General features: G+C 39.8%; 1 protein-coding gene and 1 long non-coding RNA gene across 15 annotated transcripts in view; one reads left to right on the plus strand and one right to left on the minus strand.

The window, feature by feature from the left end:
- The window catches only part of KYAT3 (kynurenine aminotransferase 3), a 54503-nt gene extending 35800 nt beyond the window's left edge, over positions 1 to 18703 (minus strand). For 2 of the 14 annotated variants that reach the window (XM_060025105.1, XM_060025059.2), the window contains exons 1-2: positions 18574 to 18703; positions 11295 to 11394 (exon numbers count right to left, since the gene is read on the minus strand). In XM_060025105.1, coding sequence (XP_059881088.1) covers positions 11295 to 11393 — 99 coding nt within the window. In that variant the 5' untranslated portion in view covers position 11394; positions 18574 to 18703. The other 12 variants (XR_009521214.2, XM_060024997.2, XM_060024987.2 and 9 more) reach the window with 12 other exon arrangements.
- A 372-nt stretch (positions 18704 to 19075) lies between these two features.
- On the plus strand, positions 19076 to 21699 carry LOC138414003 (uncharacterized). The gene is made up of 3 exons (XR_011246380.1): positions 19076 to 19594; positions 19976 to 20043; positions 21394 to 21699. It is a non-coding gene; the product is annotated as an uncharacterized lncRNA (long non-coding RNA).
- The last annotated feature ends 5177 nt before the right edge of the window (positions 21700 to 26876 follow it).

The following is a 26876-nucleotide window of genomic DNA, read 5'->3' on the forward strand; positions in this document are numbered from 1 at the left end:
TGTGTATATATATACATATATACACACACACACATACACATACACACATAGAATATACTCAGCCATAAAAAAATAAATAAAATCTTACCATTTTTAACAACATGGATGGATCTAGAGGGCCTTATGCTAAATGAAATAAGTCAGACAGAGAAAGACAAATACTGTATGATCTCACTTATATGTGGACTCCAAAAAACAAAACAAGCAGAAAAAACAAATGAAAACAGATTCACAGATACAGAGAACAAATGAGTGGTTGCCAGAAGGGAGGGGGCGTGAAATAGGTGAACGGGGATTAAGAGGAACAAACCTCCAGTTATGTAAAATATAAAACATAAGGATGTAATGTACAGCATAAGGAATATGGTCAATAATATTGTAATAACTTTGTATGGGGACAGATGGTTACTAGACTTATTGTTGTGATCATTTCATAATGTATACAAACGTCAAATCATTATGTAATACACTTGAAACTAACATAATATTGTATGTCAAATACATTTCGACTTAAAAAAAAATGTTTACTGCAATGGTACTGGAACAGGAAAGTCTGGAAAGAAGAAAAAAATATTACCCATTATCCTAAGACTCAAACATACTCAAGTTTCAGTTGTATGTAATTTGAGGGCCCTACCTGTTTGACCTGATGCATTTAGATGGGATAGGACAAGTGTAGAAAAAACCCAAATGGTGAGCTGAAGCTGGGGAAATCAAGGCTGTCAATATCTGTGAATCACAGGGTATGAGTCAAGTATAAAAAAGATAAAGAATGCAAGAGGGCTTCCCTGGTGGCGCAGTGGTTGAGAGTCCACCTGCCGATGCAGGGGACACGGGTTCGTGCCCCGGTCCGGGAAGATCCCACATGCCGCGGAGCGGCTGGGCCCGTGAGCCATGGCCGCTGAGCCTGCGCATCCGGAGCCTGTGCTCCGCAACGGGAGAGGCCACAGCAGTGAGAGGCCCGCGTGCCGAAAAAAAATATTTAGAAAAAAAGAATGCAAGAAAAGGCCAGAAACAGAAATTACAAAGCTAATTTTTTGAGAGGTGAAGACAATAACCAGGCATGGGAAGCAGATGGACTGAAGTACTTCAAGACTAGGCTGGAGCAGAAAGGGAGCACCCGTATAATGGGCATGACTTTAATGTGGTGCCAGGCTGCTGGGGTAGCCTAAACATATATTATCTTTTAGATCTATGAATTAGGCATTTATAATTGTGATCACATGTGAGTTTTAAAAATTTTTTTGCCTTTTCTCTTGACGGAGTATCTTAAACATTTTATGAATTTTCTTAGTCATCATAAAATTTTCAATTTTAATTAGTAGGTAATATTTCAGGTTATGAATCACACCTTACTCCTTCATTCCCCTAGTTTGTGCATTTATTATTCAAGTGTTTGGCAATTTTAGGTAGTATGTTTCTTCTGTATAGTATGTGGTCCCTGCTTTGTTTCCTTCAGTTTTAGTTTGATGTGGAAAGTGAATGTTTAAACAGATCTGTTTCAAAAAGAAACGTTGTGCCTCTTTCCCTCTGGGAAGATGATGTATTGACACATTACCAGTTTGAGAGTCTGCTAGAAATTTGATAGTTCCCCAAACTGACTAAAAAGAAACTTTGTTATACTCTTTCCTAGCTTGGAGAGTGAGAAACAGACCAGTGCATAGATGCCTTTGAAGCTCCAAAACTATATGAATCAGATCTCTTAGTTGCACAGGCAGAAACTCAATCTCAACAGCTTAGAGAAAAAAGGAATTTATTAGAAAGCTCATGTCACCATGAGAAGGTAAAAGGTGCAGCCAGCATCAAGGGTAACAGTGAAACCAGAAACGTAAACCTCATCAGGGCTCTGCTTCATCTACTTTTCTATGCAATCTCTGTCTGCTTTTCTCCACATGAGACAAAACACAGTTATACCTCCCGATTTCACCACCACAGAGGGCCTGAGAGTTGCCTTCTCTGGTGCCAATTTCAAAAATTCTAGGGAAGGGCTCTGAATGGCTCCTCCCCCCCTCCCCGATTTAAAAAGTACTATATTAATATGCCTGTTAAGACTATAATGAAAAGATATCAGAGCAGTGTGAAGCAAGATCATGAGAGAAATAGAGATGTAGTCAACCAAGGATGCCATTTTTTTGGATGCTTTTTTTTTTTTTCAAATGTACTTACTACCCAATCAAAAAACGGTATAGACCTGACTCCCCATCTCCAGCCCCTCTGGATGTGCTCCCTAAGCTAGAACCTGTCACTGCCCCTGGTAGTATCTTTACAAATACACCAGCACCTAACAAAACATATGTTTGGAATGGGGAAAAGAGCATTTTCCAGAAAGATAGGAGGAACTGCTGTCCTTAGAGAATGGGAGGGGGTCCCAGGTCACAGCAGTCTATGAAAGTCCATCTAGAAGGGAAGGCTGATAGGGAGAGGGGTACAGACACCCTACTTCTATGGCAGAGCTGAAGGTATGCGGTGTAAATGTCTATGTCTGGAACAGAGAACCGGGGAAGAGGTGAATGGAGAACCAAATTCTAAGGCAGGGGTGAAATTAAGTTTCCTCCTATATACCAATGCATTGATTGCAATCTCGTATCTCCCTTATATTTGAACTACATTGGCTTTCATTCACTCATGGAACAAATATTTCTTGAATACTTATTTTATACAAGGCACTTTTCTTCGTGGGATATATCAGTGAGCAAAACAGACTAAAATTCTCTATTCTCATTGAGCCTTTCTTCTTTCTATGCCTTAAACACTCCAGGTTTGTTCCCATCTGTCACGGATTATATTACTCTGTATAATTATTCACCCCTCCTTTTCGGAAGGAGTGACTTTGAGATTGGACCTGTGATTTGCTCTGGTCAATGGAATGTGAGTGAATGTGACATATACTAGGTCCAGGAGAAACATTAAAAGCTGTTGCATGGTTTGGCTCAGCCTCTGGTTCTTCTCTCCTCTACTGTGCGAAGACCATGACTCAGGTAGGGGTTACATTTTTACCTTAGATCCTGAAATTTAAAAAAACACATAGAGTGCAGCTGCAACCTGCAGCAAAGCTACAGCTGACTTATAGCCTACATAAAACCTGAGTGAGAATGGGACGGCTAATGTTACAAGAAGGTAAGATTTGGTGGCTTTTGTTACAGCAGCAGAGCTGACTGATATAAAAGCTTTTGCAATTGCTGCGTCCTCTGCCTAGAATGCCCTCTCTTAGGTCTTCATGTGGCTGGTTCCTTATGTCCTTCTATTCGATATGCTCTCTATTCAAATAGAACCTCCTCAGAGAGGGCTGCCGAAACTATATGCCCTAACGTTACTCACCCCCTCTCTCCCACTAGTACCACCAATGGTTCTAGCAGTTTTCTCTATTTCATCTTCTTATGACATTCGCAACTACCTAAAATTATTTTAACTTGTAAATGATCTGTCTCTCACTAAAATGAAAAATTCAGAAAACAAGACTTGTGTTGCTCATTGCTGTATCTCCAGGATCTAAAATCGTGTATGAAAGGTAATGTGTTCAAAAGTATTTTTTGAACATATGAATGAAATCCTACCTCTTTAATTATCCTCACGTTGAATTATTTCAATGGCATTCTGCCTCTAATCCATCATTTGCAGTGCTCCAGAGCTAAACACTTAAAACACAGCCTGGGTGATGCTACTAGCTTGCTCTAAACTCTCCAAAGACTCTCCTCAGTCCATGAAACGTAACTCAAATTCGAACCTGGCACTCAAGGCTCTTAATCTCCTTTCAGCCTTCTCTCACTCTGTGCTGCTGCCTCATATACAGTGACTCAACAGCATAGGACCACTTGCCACTCTCTAATTACCTTCAGTGCGTTTTCTGTTTCCGATGCTTCTATTCAAGTTCTTCCCTCTGTTTGAGATCATCTTCTCCATAATCCCCACTGTGGTTGGCTCAGAAATGACCTCCCCAAAAACATCTGCATCTTATCCCTGAAACCTGTGAATGTTACCTTATAGGGCAATATATATCCTTATATCCTTGCAGATGTGATTAAATTAAGGATCTTGAGATGAGGAGATAATTTTGGAATATCCAGGTGGGCCCTAAATTTAATCACAGGTATCCATATAAGAGGGAGGCAGAGAGAGATTATACACACACAGAGAAGGCTATGTGAAGATGGAGCAGAGAGTGGCTTGAAGATGCTGGCAATGAAGATTAGAGTGATGTGGCCGTAAGCCAAAGAATACCAGCAGCCATCAGAAGCTGGAAGAGGCTGGACTTGATTCTCTCTAGAGCCTCTGGGGGGGACTCTGGGTGACAATGATGTATCGAGGTAGGTTCAATGTTTGTAATAGTTACACCACTCAGGTGAGGAATGTTGATAATGAGAGAGGCTATGCATGTGAGGGCCAGGGGATACATGGGAACTCTGTAGGTTCTGCTCAATTTTGCTCTGAAGCTATAACGCTCTTTTAAAAAAAAGTTTATTAAAATTTTATAAACTTAAAAAAAAAAAGAGCTGCCGGGGTATTGTGAAATCATGTTCTCTTTCTCCCTTTGGACAAAATGCTGTTCAAGCAAGCAGACACAGACAGAATTATCTCACAGGTAATAGATGTTAGTTCTAAGGTATGGCTCTCCATTCAAAAAAGCAGACAAATTACATTCTTTTGCCACTAGATGGCACGAGAAAATAACAGAATGTTCCTGTAATGAAAAAACTGAAAGTGGAAATGCAAAGTAGGGATGTAGACTTAAAAGACTCAACAAAATATAAAACACTCATATACATGTTACCCAGATTCAGTAATGATATCAAGATTTTGCCTCATTTGCTTCATCTCTTCTGCTTTTCCTTTTCTTTCTTTTTTTTTTTTAATTGCTGAGTAATTTTAAAGCAAATCCTAGACCTTAAGTCATTTGCCACTATATACTTGGTATATATCTCTAAAAAACATTGATATTCTCTTATATAACTTCAATGTCATCATCACAGCTCACTAACAATGATTCCTTGATATCATCTAATACCCAATCTACAGTCATATTTCTCTAAGTGTCTTTAAAAATATCTCTTTACATTTCTGTTGATTGGGTCAAGTTCCTAAACAAGGTCCATATATCATACTGGTGGTTAAGCCTCTTTCCACCCCAGAGCAGTCCCTCTGAAACACTACCCACCACCACTTTTCCCCTGTGCTGACTTGTTGAAGAAACCAAGTCAGGAATCTATCCTGTGGTTATGACCCACATTCTGGATTTGTTTGCTTTTCTAATTCGTTACATAACTTAGTCCTCAATCTGCCATATCTCCTATAACTGGTCTGCACTTAGAGTCACTATATAATATCCTTTCTTGAGTAGACAGAGCCAGACTTAGAATACCAGAGCTAGATACAGGTGAGAATGGTATTTTAGTTATGCCACTTATAAGCTGTGTGACCTTGGGCAAGTTACTAAACCTATTTAAGCCTCCACTGTTTCATTTGTAAAACAGGATTATAACAAATCATAACTTGAAGAATTTTGTAAATATAAAGTGACATAATAAGGGGATTAGATCAATATGGCAGAGTAGGAGGACATGGAGATCACCTCCCCTAACAAACACATCAGAAATACATCTACAGGGGGCTTCCCTGGTGGCGCGGTGGTTAAGAATCCACCTGCCAATGCAGGGACACGGGTTCGAGCCTTGGTCCGGGAAGATCCCACATCCCACGGAGCAACTAAGCCTGCATGCCATGACTACTGAGCCTGAGCCCTAGAGCCCGTGAGCCACAACTACTGAGCCCACGTGACACAACTACTGAATCCCGTGCGCCTAGAGCCCGTGCTCCACAACAAGAGAAGCCACCGCAATGAGAAGCCTGTGCACCACAACAAAGAGTAGCCCCCACTCACCGCAGCTAGAGAAAGCCCATGCGCAACAACAAAGACCCAACACAGCCAAAAAAACAGATAAATAAAAATAAATAAATTTGCAAAAAAAAAAAAAAAAGAATGCACAGACTGAATATAGCATAGTAAGATGTTTAAAAAAAAAATACATCTACATGTGGAACGATTCGCATGGAAGACTAACTGGAAACTGACAGAACGCCTCTACAACCAAAGCTGCAAGAAAGATTTCCACTAACTGGGCAGAATGGAAAAAAGGCTTAGGGTAGGGAGCTCCGCCACAGTGAGGGAGCTGAAAGGTCTGAGAGAATCCTCCCCCTGGGGAGCAAGCGGGTTGAGCCACAGACAGGGTGTCCTAGTCCCAGGGTCCTACATGGAGGAGACAAGCCCTCTGGCTGCTGGGAGAATTGCTGGAACAGAGAGAACTGGAGAAGCCTAGACTTTACCTGTGAAGAGTACATGGGGTCTGGCCTGCCAATAAACAGGGCAGAGAGAGCTCTGCACTGGTGGCTGCTGGCTCGCTACATTTCCCAATCCAAGCAGAAAGAATACCCCAGCCTCACCCACTCCACATCACAGCTTGGCACTAGATCTGGGGCAGACACGTCCTGGGAGAAGACTCGATCTAGGGACACAGAGATGGCCTAGTGGCCTGGGTTGTGGTCCAGCTGGAGTGGTGGCCATTGTTAGCACTTACTCCTGCAATGCCTGGGAACCACCGCGACCAACATGATGAGGTCCCTTTCACAGACACATGAGTGTACCAGCTCCACCCACTCCACGCCAGAACTTGGCACTGGATCTTGGGCAGACAGGTCCTAGGAGAAGACTGCCACAGAGGCAGCCCAGATCTCTGGCGGCAGCATAGTCGCCTCATTTCCTACAGCCACTATGTCCCGGCCCCAGCCCCAGCCTAGTGAGTGCTTGGCCTGCCTACTCCACACCACAGCCTTGCACTAGATCAGGGATAACCACAACAGGGTTAGGGATGTGACTTTAGGTTGTGTCTGAGTGGAGCCACAGACACCTACTCAGGTGGTGCATCAGACCTCTGTGAGTTCACAAGCCAAACACTCAAGGGGAATGAAGCCTGATCAATCCAGAGCCTCAGTGCTTCTGCTCCAAAAACTGGTGAGCAGACCCTACCACTGACAGGGTGGCGACAGCCACAGAGCAGACAGGAAGTCCTGCTTCATACCCTGCACAGGCTCTAGATCCTCCAACACCAACCACAACCCCTAACAAGGTGATAACAGTCAGCACACCCTAAGGGAAGAGCTGGCTGGCATCCATATCAAAACCAGCCTTTGCACCAAAGACACTGGTTTGTGTCTTTGAAGGATATGCACAGTCTGCACAGGGATGCTCCAACATGAAAGCACCCCTACAAGACCACAATAGATAACCATTTCTCCCTAGTTCACAGAGAAAGAGAAAGTTAAGTCAAATGAAAAGGCAGAGGAAATTCTCCCAATTAAAAGAGCAAGAGAAAGCCCCTGAAAAAACTAAATAATGAAACATATAATCAGTCTACCAGACACTGAGTTCAAAGAGTTATTAATAAAAATGCTGACTGGATTAAGAAAGAGAACTGATCTAAACACAGATTGTTTCAACAAGGAACTAGAAACTATAAAGACCCAGCTGAAAACAGGTAATTGAATTTCTGAGACAAAAAGCACTCTAGGAATAATGAATAGCCATCTTAATGACACAAGAAATAATCTGGAAGATAAAATAAATCACCCAATCAGAACAACAGACAGAAAAACAAATAAAAAAATAAAGAAAGCAACATATGAGATCAATGGGATAATATAAAGTGTGCCAATCTATGTATAATAGGGGTTCCAGAAGGTGAAGAGAGAGAGGGGATTGAAAATGTATTTAAAGAAATTATGGCTGAAATATCCCCAAACCTAAAGAAGGAAACAGGTATCTAGGTATAGGAATCACAGAGAGTCCCCAACAAGAGGAACTCAAACAGACCTACAGTAAGACATAATTAAAATAGCAAAAGTAAAAGAGAGAATTCAAAAGACAGCAAGGGAAAATCAAAGAATCATTTACAAGGGAACACCCATGAAACTATCAACTGATAGAGCACCCAGAAAAACAAAACACACAATGAAAGAGGGGAAATTGCACTACCACAGAGATTAAAAAAAAAACAAAAACAAAAGAGAATACTGTGAACAATTATGTGCCAACAAACTGGACAACCTAGCAAAAATGGACAAATTTCTACACATACAGCTTGCCAAGAATAAGTCAAGAAGAAACAATTTAGGGGCTTCCCTGGTGGCACAGTGGTTCAGAGTCCGCCTGCCGATGCGGGGGACACGGGTTTGTGCCCCGGCCCGGGAAGATCCCACATGCCACGGAGCGGCTGGGCCCGTGAGCCATGGACGCTGAGCCTGCGCGTCCGGAGCCTGCGCGTCGGGAGCCTGCGCGTCCGGAGCCTGTGCTCCACGATGGGAGAGGCCGCAGCAGTGAGAGGCCCACGTACCACAAAGAAAAAAAAAAAAAGAAGAAACAATTTAAACAGACCAATCACTAGAAGCAAAACAGAATCTGTAATTTAAAAAATTCCTCGTAGGCTTCCCTGATGGCGCAGTGGTTGAGAGTCTGCCTGCCGATGCAGGGGACATGGGTTCGTGCCCCGGTCCGGGAAGATCCCACATGCCGCGGAGTGGCTGGGCCCGTGAGCCATGGCTGCTAAGCCTGCGCGTCCGGAGCCTGTGCTCCGCAACGGGAGAGGCCACAACAGTGAGGCCCGCGTACCGCAAAAAAAAAAATAAAAAATAAAAATTCCTCGCAAACAAAAGATCAGGACTCAATGGCTTCAATGGGGAATTCTACCAAACAAACAAAAAAAGAACTTATTCTTCTCAAAGTATTCCAAAAAACTGAAGAAGAGGGAAAACTCCCAAATTCACTCTACAAGGCCACCATTACCCTGATACAAAACCAGACAAAGACACTACAAAAAAAGAAAATTATTACAGGCCAATATCTTTGATGAATATAGAGGCAAAAATCCTCAACAAAAGATTAGCAAACTGAATCCAACAATACTTAAAGAGGATCATATACCATGATCAAGTTGGATTTATTCCAGTGTCACATGCATGGTTCAACATACACAAATCAATCAATGTGATACACCATATCAACAAAAGGAAACACAAAAACTACATGTATTCTCAATAGATGCAGAAAAAGCATTTGACAGAATTCAACAACCATTCATGGTAAAAACTCTTGTCAAAGTGGGTATACAGGGAACATATTTCAACATAATAAAGACCATTTATGACAAACCCACAGGTAACATAATATTCAATGGTTAAAAGCTGAAAGCCTTCCCACTAAATTCAGGAACAAGACAAGGATGCCTTGTCTTTCGCTGCTTTTATTTAACATAGTATTGGAAGTCCTAGACACAGCAATAGGACAAGAAGAAGAAATAAAAGGTATCCAAATTGAAAGGGAAGAGGTCAAACTGTCACTATTTGCAGATGACATGATACTCTATGTAGAGAACCATAAAGTCTCACACAAAACCCATTAGAACCAATAAATGAATTCAGCAAAGTTGTAGAATACAAGATTAAGATACAGAAATCTATTGCTTTTCTATTCCCAAGTAATAAAATATCAGAAAGTGAATGTAAAAAAAAAATCCTATTTAAAATCACATAAAAACAAAACAAAACAAAAAACTTAGGAAGAAACTTAATGAAGGAGGTGAAAGATTTATACACTGAAAACTATAAAACACTGATACAGGAAATTGAAGATGATTCAATGAAATGAAAAGATAACCTGTGCTCTTGAGTTGGAAGAATTAATATTGTTAAAATGGCCATACTACCCAAAGCAACCTACAAATTTAATGTGATCCCTATCAAATTGCCCATGAAATTTTTCACAGAACTAGAATAAATAATCCTAAAATTTATAGGGATAGGGAGGGTGGGAGGGAGACACAAGAGGGAGGGCATATGGGGATATATGTATACATATAGCTGATTCACTTTGTTATACAGCAGAAACTAACACACCATTGTAAAGCAATTATACTCCAATAAAGATGTTAAAAAAAAATTTATAGGAACCATAAGAGATCCAGAATTGCCAAAGCAATCCTGACGACAAAGAACAAAGCAGTAGGTACAACACTCCCAGACTTCAGACAATACTACAAAGCTACAGTAATCAAAATAGCATGGTTTTGGCACAAAAACAGACACCCACATTAATGGAACAGACTAGAGAGACCAGGAATAAACCCACCCAGCTGTGGTCAACTAATCTATGACAAAGTAAGCAAGAATATACATGGAGAAAAGATAATCTCCTCAATAAGTGGTGCTGGGAGAACTGGACAGACACATGTAAAACAATAAGGTTAGAACATTCCCTCACACCATACACAAAAATAAACTCAAAATAGCTTGAAGACCTAAATGTAAGATATAACATCATAAAACACCTAGAAGAGAACATATGTGAAACAGTCTTTGACATAAATGGTAGCAATATTTTCTTAATTAGCCTCCCAAGGCAAAAGAAATAAAGGAAAAAATAAACAAATGGGACCTAATTAAACTTAAGTTTTTGCACAGCAAAGGAAACCATCAATGAAACAAAAAGACAACCTACAGAATGGGAGAAAATTCCATTTACAATGGAAGGAACCCAAGCATCAACAGATGACTGGCATAAGAAGATGCGGTATATATACAATGGAATATTACTCAGCCATAATAAAGAATGAAATATTGCCATTTGCAGCAATGTGGATGGACCTAGAGAATATTATGCTTAGTAAAGTAAGTCATACAGAGAAAAACAAATACTATATGACAGCACTTATATGTGGAATCTAAAAATACAAATGAATGTATATACAAAACAGAAACAGGCTTACAGACATAGAAAACAAACTTATGATTATCAAAGAGTGTGCTGGGGGAGGGAATTAGGAGTATGTGATTAACAGATACAAACTACTATACATAAAATAGATAAGCAACAAAGATTTACTGTGTAACACAAGGAATTATACCCAATATCTTATAATAACCTATGATGAAATATAATCTGCAAAAAAATGGATTCACTAAGCTGTACACCTGAAACTAACATAATATTATAAATTAACTATACTTCAATTAAAAAAAATAAAATAAAGTGAGATATTGAATAAAATGCCCAGCAATATGCCTGATACATAGACAGGCAAGCAGCTGCCCAGTGAAGGTCAGGTCTAGCTGATGACAAGAGATAATTTCAGTTTATATAACAGAAATACCCATTCTAATAAAATAATTATAAAGTATCTAAAAAATTATGTTTTTTGGACATTGCAGAATATGTGCACTATTATTTCTGTAAGTGATTAAGCAATACTTACAGCAGAAGTAGAGAGTCCAAGTATTTTTGAAGCACAAATTGTCTTCAGGAATTTAGGTCTACTGCCAAGGGTGCACAGTCTCGCCCGGGCCAAAAACATGCTACAGGACAAAAGAAAAAATTTTAAAGGGAGTAAATATATACTTATATCACTATTAAACATTTATAGCTAGGTGATAGACCATAAACTTGTATAAAATAAAAATAAAATTTATTGATAGCTGAGTTTTCTTTCTATGATATAATCTCTCATCACTAGAATCATTCTAATAGAATCCTCCTTATACAAATTTATGCATGTGTCGTTTTAAAGTAGAGATCTGTAAGGATATGGTGAATTTAAAAAACAAAGTTCTAATTTAGTCAAGAGCATTAAACTACAGGAAGTAAAAGTTCCATTCCTAGTAGGCATAAAATCCAGAATATTTCAGTCTAAGAACTACTTAAATTTCAGAATCGTCTGGAGAAGTCACTAGTAAAAATGCAATTTGTAACAGTAAATTAAAGTTGTTAGAAACAGAAAAGTTAGAAAGTTGTTTGAAAAGGATTATAGTAGGTCCTTGATAAATATGAAGAATATACGAATGAATCTTCCCTTATTTTCTCAGGCGGTACTGCCTTCAACAATTCCAGAAGATAGCTAGGTAGCTGGAAATCTATTGAAATGGCTTGCTAAGAGGCATGAATCTAGATTACTTCTCTACTTGTAAGGAAATCATTATCAATCATGGGTCAAAGTAGGGAGATCAAAGCAAAATGGAATTCTTATTATACTGCCATTTAGAAGTGAAAGCATTCAGGAAAGCAGAAACTTCCCATAAGGTTTTACTCTGACAATGTTCTATCAGTGGATGGCATTTCCTTCATCTCTAATAATCAAACTTTTAGAAAAAAAGACACACTTTATTGATTCAAAGGGACCACTGAAACTATCAATAGCTATGAATCTCTTTAAGTTACCAAAATGTGAAGGCTACAGATGTGAAAAATAATATATTGGATGTTTCTTAAAAAGTGAAATAGAAATTCCTTACCTTGTCAATAAAATTCAGCTTAAATGACAGCCTCTTAGCCATTCTACATCACATCAGCTTAGGTTAATTCTCTGCAAAGCACTTTCTGTTTGTTTGGCTGACCACTCACTCATTCATTTGATAATTTAATGTAAGCGCCATGAACAGGGGGTCCTGGTGCGTTTAGTTCACCACTGTCTTCTCTGGCACATAGGAGGCACGTGATAAATAAATGTGTCAAATGACTGAATGAATACATAAAATCACATTATAAATTAATGAGTTAAGTGAACTATTTATAATGAGTCCTTTTACGAAATATTGATTCCTTTGTAAAGTAAATAATTACCTCTTATGTTTTACGTCTTTCAAGTCAAAGAGCAGGTTTTCTTAAATCAAGAAATGCCTATTCTTTGGTCATTAATAGTTCTGTTCAGGAATAAAATATTAATTGGATTAGGCAGTAGGGCTAGTTCTGAGGAAAGGTATTACCAAACAACAGTGACTATGTTGAACAATCTTCATTCAGTATCATAGAGTTATTTGATTTAGGACAATATATTTTTCAGAAAAAAAATGCCCATTTATTTAAATTCAACCTAATTTATTTGTTATTAAGGAAAGTATAAGTAAAATTCTTTCTTGCAAGTAGAAAAGTGAGAGAAACCTCTTCTACCTTCTTCAGATAAATGGGGTTGGGGAGCTGGGAGGGGAGCAAACAGGACTAGGAGTCAGGATACCTGGATTCTAACCCTTATTTTTGATATTAAAAAAAGGTTTCTATCCTGGGACAATTCCCTGACCTTTGGTGGGCCTTAGTTTCCCCATACTTCAAAACAGATGAATAAATGAATCCTTGGTTTCAAGGTAATCTCAGAAAGTACTGTACGTCAGTGGCTGGTTGTGTGTGACCTCAGGCTGCAGGTCTTGGGAGATTCCCCCCAGGTTGGGTGAGCCACACCCTCTGGCCACCACACCTCAATACCCATTCCCCTTTGGAAATTGACACTAAATCTACCTGTTTTCATCTGGAAATCCCAAAGCCTGATTCCCACCTCTTCTTCCCTGTTTTCTGCAGCACATTACCACCATAATGCAAAGTATTGCCTGGAAACTGACCCAGCCCTTCATTTCTCTTCCACTTTCCAAACTTTCTACTGTGTCTTTCGGAACGGCTGCACCATTCTCAGCGAATCCCATTACATCTTTATGGTTTCAGAGTGTTCCTTGTACCTCCTAGCTTGAACTGAAACCTTACTGCTCCCTGAAGATACCACTCCTATATGCCTCAGTGTCAGCTTTTGCTTGTATATGCCTCACTTATCTCTTTCTTACCGTCTATTTTACCATTACCAGACTACTACTTCCGTCATCTGCTTCAATGATATTATCTTCTGGCCTGCTGATAACTCCTTGTCATTCATTAGAGATTTTGTCATTAGGCACACAGTTTTCTTCTCAACTCTAAGTACTGTGATCATCCCAGGTAATTCCCATGTCTTCAGAGATGGTCCATCCAACAACTGACATCCCTGTGCCCATCACTATTCTCTTCCATCCCACCCTAGGCACTCTCTCCTATAGTCACACCCTGCACCTTGCCATTACCTCAATCTGGTCTAATTCCAAAACAATTAATTGAAGTATTCTGATCTTTGACCATAAACTACCTATCCTTCCAATTTGCTTACTTATTCCAATGATTACTATTCTTAAATATCATCAAGATCTCTAGGAGGCTGCCTCTCCTTTTCTCAATCAGACCTCACCTTCCTTTATTTTCCAATTTAGACGCCAGTTCCACTGCTTCAATAATGTTCTTTACAATGCCCTAACTCCCCGTCTGTCTTTTATAGATAGGTATCTATAAAACCCTGGCCCTGGATGAACTCAATTACAGTGTCTGTTTTTCCTATGGCCCATGAAGCTGTGGCCTGCTGGAGAAAATCACACAGGATAGGATCGGTTTCACCACAAATTATGGTCATTAATCTCAAATTGACCCCCAACACTCTCCAGCATTTCTACTATATTTTATAGGTACAGGATGGGAGAATATACTCCCCCAAAAATTGCCACTTTGGCCTAAGGATTATTGTGAGCTAAAGGCACTGGAAAAACAGCCGAGGCAAGAAGAGTGATCTGATCTCCCCCTTTCTTCCTGAAAACAGGAGATAAAATTCCCATGTGAAAGATACCTGCCCTATACTGGGAAAAAAGAAACACTCTTAGACAGGGAGTTAAAGCTGAGAGAATTCTGTACAAACAGACCTTGTTAAAATAATTCTTATCTTCCTTTAGTCTCCCTATATTTTTTGGTTACTTTTCCACAATGGCCTCTCTTTGTTCAATCTAGCATAAAAGCACTTGGTTTTGCTACTTCTTTGGGTCTTCATTTCCTTGTGAAAGTTCCTGTGTCACACAGAACTTTTATTAAATGTGTGCTTTTCTCCTGTTAATCTGTATTATGTCAGTTTAATTCTTGGGCCCACCCAAAAGCCATAAGAGAATAGGCAATATTTCTCTCCCATAGTACAAAATGATTAAATTTTTCCCACACTCCTCTAACATAAAACCCTCCTTAGTCTAAGCAGATGACCTTGCTCTCTATCACAGAGAAAACAGAAGCCATCAGACGCGAATTCTTTCAACCTACCCACGTGTAAAAAAACAAACCTAAAAATATTCCTTTTTTCTTCCTACTATAATAAAGGAAGTGACCCTGCTACAAAAGGACAGTCCCTCCTCCCATGACTTAGATGTCATTCCTCTCCCCTCCACAGAGACTTTGCTCCATTGATTATTACCCCTCTCCTCCGCATATTCAGCTTTCCTTGCTCAAGTCTCCTCTAGTTATTGGGTTGGCCAAAAAGTTTAAGGTAAAAATAAAAGACACATTATTCATTTTCACCAAGAACTTCATTGAACAACGAATTCACTGTTTTGTTCCACGACCTTCTGCCATTTTTCAGGCAACTTCATAATTCCATCTTCCCAAAGCTTTTTATCTTTTTGAGCAAAGAATTGTTCCAGGTGCCTTTTACAGTCTTCGAGGGAATTAAAATTTTTTCCATTAAAAGAATTTTATAAAGACCGAAATAAATGGAAATCCAAAGGTACAATGTCTGGTAAATATGGCAGATGAATCAGAACTTCCCAGCCAAGCTGTTTTTGTCTGGTCATCAAAGAAACATGTGGTCTTGCATTATCTTGATGGAAGATCATGCGTTTTCTGTTGACTAATTCCGGACGCTTTTTGTCAACTGTTGCTTTCAGTTGGTCTAATTGGGAGCAGTACTTGTTGGAATTAATCGTTTGGTTTTCTGGAAGGACCTCATAATAGAGGACTCCCTTCCAATCCCACCATATACACAAGATCACCTTCTTTAGGCGAAGACCAGCCTTTGATGTGGTTGCTGGTGGTTAATTTCCCTTGCCCCATGATCTCCTCCATTCCACATTATTGTACAGTATCCACTTTTCATCGCCTGTCCCAATTTGTTTTAAAAGCGTAACATTTTCATTACGTTTAAGTAGAGAATTGCATGCGGAAGTACGGTCAAGAAGGTTTTCTTCGCTTAACTTATGTGGAACCCAAACATCAAAGTGATTCACATAACCAAGCCGATGCAAATGATTTTCAATGCTTGATTTGGATATTTTGAGTATGTCAGCTATCTCCCAAGTGGTATAACGTTGATTGTTGTCAATCAATGTCTCGATTTGATCACTATCAACTTCAACTGGTCTACCCAACCATGGAGCGTCACCCAGCGAGAAATCTCCAGCACAAAACTTCACAAAACACTTTTGACACGTTCAGTCACTCACAGCACCTTCTCCATACACTGCAGAAATCTTTTTTTGCGCTTAGGTTGCGTTTTTACCTTTCTTGAAATAATAAAGCATAATATGCCGAAAATATTGCTTTTTTCTTCCATCGTCAATATTAAAATGGCTATACAAAAATTCACCAATTTTGATAAGTTTTTAAAAAATGCACGCTGATTTGAAAGCTGTCACAATACAATCTAATAAAATTGTTTCGAATGAAGTTAAAGACAACCAAGTGCTACTAGAGCCATCTTATTGAAAAAAACCGAACTTTTTGGCCAACCCAATGAAAACATATCATTTTATTAACTGTCCACTTTCCTCAATCTATACTCCCTAACCCAGTGCAATCTGATTTTTGTACCCATCATTCCATAGAGGCAGCTCTTGCGCAAGTCAATTTTGACATTCATATTGTTAAATTCACTGGACATTTTGCAATTCTCACTTTCCTTGAGCTCTCTGCAGCTTTAGATCAGCTGGTCAAGCCCTGTCTCCTCCCAGAAACACCATTTTCCCTTGGCTTTTGACCTATGACAATCTCTCATTTTCCCAAACTTAAATGACAGAATTCCTCAATGCCCAGATCTTTTTTCTTCTCACTCATTACTCTCTCACTAGGTAATTTCATTGTAAAAGGAACTGTGAGGGCACCAGTGAATTATCGGCTCCAAAGAAATCTAAGCAGGCTGATAGATACAAATTCAGAACCCCTGAAGCTTTTTTCTTCTGTACTTTAAATAAACATTTTTTGAGCAGCACTTTTCTAAAGCAATTAACATTTCATATGCATATTCACCGAGAAGCTAAATGAATAGATTGGGATGTCATTGAAAAGTTGGACAAAATCAAAAGGTATATGGCTTTTCATTTTAAACAATATTTTCACTGTTTCATTTATACTTAAAAACAGAGTTCTGTGAAGAAAATCAGGAAATTGTGAATCAGGGTATCTAGTAAACCTGATTATGGCATACTATACATAAGATAAACTCCACAGTCATATACACATGATCAATAGAAAATTAAACTATTTATTATCATTGGTGTAGGCTGTTTAAAATGAAGATACAGAAGATATGTGTGGCACAGCTTGAGGGGACCTGAAGCTGAGAAGGCTGATGGATTGTTGGAGAATCCAGAGCTAAAAGATGAATAAAGCAGTCAAGATGAACTGTAAAAAGTTTGAAACTCTGGACTTAAACCCAGATAGTCAATTCATAACCACTTTGCATATGTGGAGGAGAGGTAGGAAAAGATTTAGTGAATTTCACAAAGTACAGATGTTCAGGTTAACAGCAAGCTCAAGGAAGATTAATGTGAGGTGACTGCAAAAAGGCCTAGTGCTAATGAATGCACAACCCAGGTTAAGAGTCTGACCCAAGGAAAGTTTATTTCCACCTCACGCTGTACCTGTTGGTCCACTTCTAGAATGTTTATAAGGTTTACTGATACAACATAGGGCATATAGGAGGTGAACAAGGTACTGGCGCGGGAAATACAGTGGGAATAAGCCTCAAAGCCATGTCACTGAAGCAAGAATGGGAAAAATCAGCCATACTGAGCCGGCACAAGACTTAAGTTAGGAGACATGATCCTGAAATTGCTGAAAAGCTGTTTTGTGAAAATGGGATTCGTGTAATTAATTACAAATTTCTGCAGAGGGAAGGAATCTGGCTGTCCGGTTTAAGTTGTCACGAGTTTGGTTTCAGCCCCACGTGAGTTAACTTTGTAATGGTGGGTGTGCAGCCCAGTGTGGAAGGAGCCAGCTGCCCGGCTGCGCCCTCAGGTAGCAGCGGGGGAGCCGCGCGCCAGCAAGACGGAAGAATGTCCGTACTGGCTGGGGTCTCCAAAAGCAACAGATTGGGCCTCTTTTTTCTTTTATCTTAAAAACTATGGGTTCCACTAAGAGTCACTTACGTGGCAAGTGAGCAGCCTTGTTCCTTTTTTTAAATTGATTATACCGATTACGGATGAACTGGAAGAATACAGATTACGGATGAACTGGAGTCGGTGTCAGCTTCCCACACCGTTTACAAAATGCCCAAATTGCAAAAATGAAGCGCAAAAGGAGGAGACAAGGACCGGGGTCCAAGGGACCCCACCCTATAAGACCAGTCACCTCAGGGCCATTCCCTCTCTAGAGCAAGCAAACTCTGAAATTCCAGCGCTGACCCTCTGCTACCAGGCCCGTGGGCCGCCAGGGCCGGGGGTCAGCGGCCCAGGCCCGCGCTCCCGCCTCCGCTCCGAACGGCGAGTCCGAATGCTGAAGGAAATCCAGCCCCGGCTCTTCCTCCCAGCCCGCCAGGCGCGCGGCCGGGCGAGCGCACCCCAGCTAGGCCTCCCTCCCTCCCAACCTCCCTCCGCGCGTCTCCGCACCCGAGACCACTGCCCTCAGCCCCACCAAGTGACCACCTTGCGCCCCACTCACACCCGTCACGCGAACACCTTGTCTCCCTGAGTTCCAGTCCCGCGAAGCCTCAAGAGCCTGATGGGCCGGGACTCGGACGTGGGGGCGGAGCCTGGAAGGGATTGACTGTGGGGTCGGGATTCCAAACGCCGATTGGTTGAGGGACAGGCCGGGGTAGCGGACTGGACGCAACTGGGCGGGCGTGGAGAAGGGGGAGGTGAAAGGCGCCGGGCACAGGAGAGTAAGGGGGCGGGAGGGAGGTGCGTGGGGATGTGGCCGGGGATTGGCTGTGGTGTCTAGACTCGGGCGTGATGTGCTGTGAGGACAGCCGGGAACCGGGACTGGACTTGGCAGGTGGAGGTGCGGAGCCGGATCAGGGCCTTGCAATAGACGCGGGTCTAGGTGAGGGGTGGAATGGGGCGGAGGCTTGTATATAGCCGGGATTGGGTATGAAGTTGAGGTCTAATTGGATGTATGTGACCTATTGATTTGGGGCGGGTTATAGGACAAAGGATTGATTTGGAAGAAAAAGCAAGCTGTGGGGTCACAGGGCTTAGCTGAGGGGAAGCATGTAGTTTGAACGATGTTAGAAGGTGCCAGAGAGGGCAAGACTAAAGAGAGTGTGCGAAAAGTTTTGTAGATGTATTTATCACCTATGATGGTGGTGAGGGGGGAAAAAAAGGAACTTTACTTTCCTGAACAGTAAAACGAATTCGATCAGAGAACCGGGAATGGAATAGGGTATGAAACTGAGAAGGAAAATAAGTGACACTTTAAACGTGAAGAAGAAAAATTGGCTAAGAGAAAAAGGAACACCAGAAATTACTCCTTTATTGAGGGCAGTGTTAGCCAAAGGAGAGGTTCTGGTAAGAATTAGGTTTCATAAGTAGATTTTCCTTATCTCCTAATTTAAGACAATGAGAGGATAGAAGGAGTTGGGGAACAGTAGCTTGTTATTCAACTGCAGAAGAAAGAACAAAGATAATCTCTGGTTGAAGGAATCTACTCTGCACCTAGGTACTGCGAGATTCAGAAGATTATCAGGTGAATGGAGAGATGCTTGTGTACAATAGGGACAAGTATTTGAGCATGTATTGGGTGATTTGGAGGGGAGGGTTCAAGGAAATGGAGATTCATGCTGTTTTGGGTGCTGTCTGGAAGTGGGGGTGATTATTAGATTGGGCATCATAATACATCTTATGTAGAAGAAGGGAGGAAAATTGCAAGGCTAAGTCTGTAGTTGGTAAAGAAGCAATGGTTTTGCTAACCGGGAGAAGAGGAGGTTTGCTATTTTTGTAGTTTGCAGTGACCTTGTTTTTATTGGAGTTTAAGCAAGTTTATTGAGTGATCTTATCTGTTGTCTCATTTCATCATAACCAGAGAGTGACTGATGTTAGTGTTCTGTCCGATTTTTCTATTTTACAGGGGAACACCAGGGCTAGTTCCTAACAATACCGAAGCCTTAAGGGGAAGTGTCAGTTCAGTTCCTGATGGCAAGTACTGCTTATCTTTTTCTCATATTTAACAAATACGTGAATTGGAAACATAGGTGTGGAGGCTTCTGGGGGAAATGAGGCAGAGAAAGTGAGTGTCTCAAACCTTAAAGAGGAAGAAACAGGCAATAGACAAGTAAGTATATACAATGACTTCAGATGGTGATAAGTGCTATGAAAGAAGCAATGAGGGGTGGAGACTGCAGAGAGTTTAAATACGATAGTCAGGATAGGCTTTTTTTGAGAAGGTAACATTTGAACCAGAATTGAATGATAAAGACACAACTTTGCAAAAAATTATTCTGGATAGGAAAATAGCAGTTGAAAAGGCTCTGATATGAGAATAAACTTGGCATGCAAGGAATAAGAAAGAGGCCAGTGTGTCTAATGCACTGTAATCCAGGGGAAAGTGCTTCCAGATTAGGGTGGAGAGAAAGGCAGGGACCAGATCACGCAGAGCCTTGAAGACCACAGAAAGTTTCAATTTTATATTGGTGTAGCCATTGGAAGATCTTAAGCAGAGGAATAATATAATCTTAATTACATTTTAAAAAGTCACTCTAGTTACTTTGGAGAAGAGACTTGCAGGTAGGCGAGAGTAGAAGCAGGAAGGAGGAGGTTAGGAGGTTGTTAGTGGGAGATATGATGTTGTCTGGGCTATGGTGGTGGCAGAGGAAGAAAAGAGGGCTAGGGTCACAACGTTCATTCTGCCAACATTCACTTATTCCTCTTTTTCAGCTCTACCACTCCACAGTCACCTCTGCCTAGTTTGTCCTAATTCATACACTCTCTGTTTACCCTCCTCAGAGTATAAACTTCCAATCTCTTGCTGAAGTGAAGGAGGAAATTTGATGGGGATGTGCAAACTTGCAGTGGGGATCTGAGGATCTAGTTGTTTCTTAGAAAGGCCTTTAAATGACCCTCGTGTTTTTAGTCCTGAACCTTTGGAGAGTTCTGTGGGGGTGGATCTAGTTGCTTTTTTGGCTTTCTTTATGACTAGTCTGGGATTAACCGTTTTTGAATCTGCTGTCAATTTCTACCTGCCTGTTTGCTTTCTAAGGTCTATAAATTTGTTGTCACTGTCTTTCCCCTTGTTCATTTTCTCATAGGGTTATGGCTTAAAAGAACCTCCTCACTGTTATTTCAGTGTGGTTTAAGTAGAGAGAGAGAGTATAAATATGTTTGATTTGCCATCTCTTATTGTTGTTATTGGTTTACATGCACGTTCATTCAATGATTGGAAGACCAAATGCTGGGCATTCAAATACTTTGTTCATATGCCAAGGTTTGTGTTATTGTTTTTTTTTTTTTTTGCGGTACGCGGGCCTCTCACTGTTGTGGCCTCTCCAGTTGCAGAGCACAGGCTCCAGACGCGCAGGCGCAGCGGCCATGGCTCACAGGCCCAGCCGCTCCGCGGCATGTCGGATCTTCCCGGACCGGGACACGAACCTGTGTTCCCTGCATCAGCAGGCGGACTCTCAACCACTGCGCCACCATGGAAGCCCTGTGTTATTCTTTATACTCATGTTGGCTTTTAAAACAGAAATGTAAGTGACTCCTTGGAATTAATAACTAAAGGCTGTGCTTTTCTTATATCTTGTGCTCATTTGTTTTCTGAATAAAAAGATGGTATCTCCCTTTTAAAGTCTTTTCCACTTTCTCATACAGAGGGCTAAAAATATTCTGAAATACAGCAAAGAGAAGGCAGTATAGCTTAGTTGGCAAGCCAACCTGTCTGGTTCAGGTCTCAACTCTGCAATTTTCTAGCGGTGTAAACTTGGGCAAGTTACTTCATTTCTCTGTATTTCAATTTCCTTATCGGTAAAATGTGTGTAATAGAACATTACTTATAGTGCTATTTTAAGGATTAAATGACTTCATAGACTGAAAAAAAAAAAACCCTTAGAATTGTGCTTGGTTCTTACTAAGTACTATACAATTTTTCCTTAAGAAAAAGGGAAAGAGAATCTTTAGGATAGGGCTGCTAGTTATGCCCCAATATTTAGTATTCTTTTCTTCTATAGTAATACAACCCCCAAATTTCAGCAGAGTATATGAGTGCTTGGTATAAAGACTGGATTTCCAGTCTTTGTTTTAGCTGGGTGGGGTCCATATGACTAAATTCTAGCCAACGGGATATAAGTGGAAGCTATATGTGCTGCTTCCAGGAAATGTCTTGAAGGATCATATGCCCTTATTGCTCCCTCTGTTTGTGGTTTCCCTGACAGTTTGAGTACAGACATGTTGGCTACTACCCTCTTGCACAACCAGGTAGAATCTTCAAGTTGAAGATGGTAGAACAATAGTATGGAAGACAAGGAGCCTGAGACCTGATATCATGAAGCTACCACTCTAGCTCCAGACCTACTGTATTGACATAAGAGAGAAATCAACCTCAATTTTGTTTAAATCTTTTGTATAGGTTTCCTGATATGCAGTCATAGTACTGCTGTGATGGTTTACTGACTCCTCTCATTTGCTCACCAAAGACATCTCACTTTACATGGACCTTGCAGGCGACAATAGAATGGCAGAGAGGAGAACAAAATGGAAGATACAAGCAATGCCTTATTATCTGGAGTAATAAGGCCACTTCTCAAGCAGCATCTGTCCCTTGTAGGTATTAAGGGTCAGGCAGGCAGAACTACATTCTTCCTTTACTCATAATACTCAAGCAGTACTAGGAAGGACCTGCTCCAGGAAAAAATGACAATTAAGTCTGGGTTTGTAAGTTCCTAAAGTGTTTTCCATCTTACACTCTTGCTATAAAGAGTTATGTTCTTGAAAGTTGCTGAGAGTAAATCTTAAGTGTTTTCAACATACGCATGCACACACACACACCCACACAGAAAAGAGTTAACTATGTTAATTGTGTGAGGGGATGTATGTGTTAATTATCTTGATCTTTGTAATCATTCTACAATGTATATATATATATGGAATCACCATGTTGTCTACTTCAAATATATATGATTATATCTGTCAAAAGAGTTATGTTTAGAGGACAGACAGCAGAAACAAGAAGAACTACAATTCTGCAGCCTGTGGAATGAAAATCGCATTCACAAAAAGATAGACAAAATGAAAAGGCAGAGGGCTATACATCAGATGAAGGAACAAGATAAAATCCCAGAAAAACAACTAAATGAAGTGGAGATAGGCAACCTTCCAGAAAAAGAATTCAGAATAATGATAATGAAGATGACCCAGGACCTCAGAAAAAGAATGGAGGTAAAGATTGAGAAGATGCAAGAAATGTTTAACAAAGACCTAGAAGAATTAAAGAACAAACACATAGAAAAATTAAACACACAGAAATGAACAATACAATAACTGAAATGAAAAATACACTAGAAGGAATCAGTAGCAGAATAACTGAGGCAGAAGAACGGATAAGTGACCTGGAAGACTGAATGGTGGAATTCACTGCTGTGGAACAGAATAAAGAGAAAAGAAATGAAGACAGCCTAAGAGACCTCTGGGACAACATGAAATGCAACAACGTTCACATTATAGGGATCCAGAAGGACAGGAGAGAGAGAAAGGACCCAAGAAAATATTTGAATTGATTATAGTTGAAAACTTCTCTAACATGGGAAAAGAAATAACCACCCAAGTCCAGGAAGCGCAGAGTCCCAGGCAGGATAAACCCAAGGAGAAACACGCCAAGACACATAGTAATCAAACTGACAAAAAATTAAAGACAAAGAAAAAGTATTGAAAGCACCAAGGGAAAAAGGACAAATAACATACAAAGGAACTCCCATAAGGTTAACAGATGATTTCTCAGCAGAAACTCTACAAACCAGAAGGGAGTGGCATGATATATATAAAATGATGAAAGGGAAGAACCTACAACCAAGATTACTCTACCCAGCAAGTATCTCATTCAAATTCAATGGAGAAATCAAAAGCTTTACAGACAAGCAAAAGCTAAGAGAATTCAGCACCACCAAACCAGCTCTAAAACAAATGCTAAAAAAATTTCTCGAGGGGAAAACACAAGAGAAGAAAAGGACCTAAAAAAACAAACACATAACAATTAAGAAAATGGTAACAGGAACATACATCTCGATAATTACCTTAAAAGTGAATGGATTAAATGCTCCAACCAAAAGACACAGGCTTGCTGAATGGATACAAAAACAAGACCTATATATATGCTGTCTACAAGAGACCCACTTCAGATCTAGGGACACATACAGACTGAAAGTGAGGGGATGGAAAACCATATTCAATGCAAATGGGAATCAAAAGAAAGCTGGAGTAGCAATACTCATATCAGATAAAATAGACTTTAGAATAAAGAATGTTACAAGAGACAAGGAAGGATACTACATAATGATCAAGGGATCAATCCAAGAAGAAGATATAACAATTATAAATATAGATGCACACAACATAGCACCTTAATACATAAGGCAGCTGCTAACAGCTATAAAAGAAGAGATTGACAGTAACACCATAATAGTGGGGGACTTTAACACCTCAGTTACACCAATGGACAGATCATCCATACAGAAAATTAATGAGGAAACACAAGATTTAAATGACATAATAGACCAGATAGATTTAATTGATATTTATAGGACATTCCATCCAAAAACAGCAGATTACACTTTCTTCTCAAGTGCAAACAGAACACTCTCCAAGATAGGTCACATCTTGGGTCACAAATCAAGCCTTGGTAAATTTAAGAAAATTTAATCATATCAAGTGTCTTTTCCAACCACAACGCTATGAGATTAGAAATCAATTACTGGGAAGAAAAATTAAAAAAAACACAAACACATGGAGGCTAAACAATAAGTAACTAAATAACCAAGAGATCACTGAAGAAATCAAAGAGGAAATCAAAAAATACCTAGAGAGAAATGACAACGAAAAAAGATGATCCAAAACCTATGGGATGCAGCAAAAGCAGTTCTAAGAGCGAACTTTATAGCTATACAATCCTACCTCAAGAAACAAGAAAAATCTCAAACAATCTAACCTTACATGTAAAGGAACTAGAGAAAGAAGAACAAACAAAGCCCAAGTTAGTAGAAGGAAAGAAATCATAAAGATCAGAGCAGAAATAAATGAAATAGAAACGAGGAGAACAATAGCAAAGATCAATAAAACTAAAAGCTGATTCTTTGAGAAAATTTAAAAAATTGATAAAACTTTAGCCAGACTCATTAAGAAAAAGAGGGAGAGGACTCAAATCAATAAAATTAGAAATGAAAAAGGAGAAGTTACAACGGACACCGCAGAAATACAAAGCATCATAAAGACTACTACGAGCAACTCTATGCCAATAAAATGGACAACCTGGAAGAAATGGACAAATCCTTACAAACATATAAACTTTCAAGACTGAACCAGGAAGAAATAGAAAATATTAACAGACAAATCACAAGTAATGAAATTGAAACTGATTAAAAATCTTCCAACAAACAAAAATCCAGGACCAGATGGATTCACAGGTGAATTCTATCAAACATTTAGAGAAGAGTTAACACCCATCCTTCTCAAACTCTTCCAAAATACAGCAGAGGGAGGAACACTCCCAAACTCATTCTACGAGGCCACCATCACCCTGATACCAAAAGAAGACAAAGATACTACAAAAAAAGAAAATTACACACCAATATCACTGATGAATATGGATACAAAAATCCTCAACAAAATACTAGCAAACAGAATCCAACAACACATTAAAAGGGTCATACACCATGATCAAGTGAGATTTATCCCAGGGATTCAAAGATTCTTCAATATACGCAAATCAATCAGTGTGATACACCATATTAACAAATTGAAGAATAAAAACCATATGATCATCTCAATAGAGGCAGAAAATGCTTTTTACAAAATTCAACACTCATTTATGATAAAAACTCTCCAGAGGCATAGAGGGAACATACCTCAACATAATAAAGGCCATATATGACAAACCCACAGGGAACATCATTCTCAATAGTGAAAAACTGAAAGCATTTCCTCTAAGATCAGGAAGAAGACAAGTCCACTCTAGCCACTATTATTCAACATAGTTTTGGAAGTCCTAGCCACAACAATCAGAGAAGAAAAAGAAATAAAAGGAATTCAAATGGGAAAAGAAGTAAAAACGTCACTGTTTGCAGATGATATGATACTATACATAGATAATCCTAAAGAAGCCACCAGAAAACTACTAGGGCTTATCTATGCATTTGGTAAAGTTGCAGGATACAGAATTAATGCACAGAAATCTCTTGCATTCCTATAAACTAACAATGAAAGATCAGAAAGAGAAATTAAGGAAACAATCCCATTCACCATTGCAAAAAAAAGAATGAAATACCTAGAAATAAAGCTAAGGAGGTAAAAGACCTGTACACAGAAAACTATAAGACACTGAAGAAAGAAATCAAAGACAACACAAACAGATGGAGAGATATAACATGTTCTTGGATTGGAAGAATGAATATTGTGAAAATGACTAAACTACCCAAAGCAATCTACAGATTCAGTGCAATCCCTATCAAATTACCAATGGCATTTTTTACAGAACTAGAACAAAAAATCTTAAAATTTGTATGGAGACACAAAAGACCCCAAATAGCCAAAGCAGTCTTGAGGGAAAAAAATGGAGCTGGAGGAATCAGATTCCCTGACTTCAGATTATACTACAAAGCTACAGTAATCAAGACAACATGGTACTTGCACAAAAACAGAAATATAGATCAATGGAACAGGATAGAAAGCCCAGAGATAAACCCACACACTTATGGTCAACTAATCTATGACAAAGAGGCAAGGATATACGATGGAGAAAAGACAGTCTCTTCAATAAGTGGTGCTGGGAA

Source organism: Delphinus delphis, chromosome 1 (genome assembly GCF_949987515.2).
Source record: "Delphinus delphis chromosome 1, mDelDel1.2, whole genome shotgun sequence".
NCBI classification, from domain to species: Eukaryota; Metazoa; Chordata; class Mammalia; order Artiodactyla; family Delphinidae; genus Delphinus; species Delphinus delphis.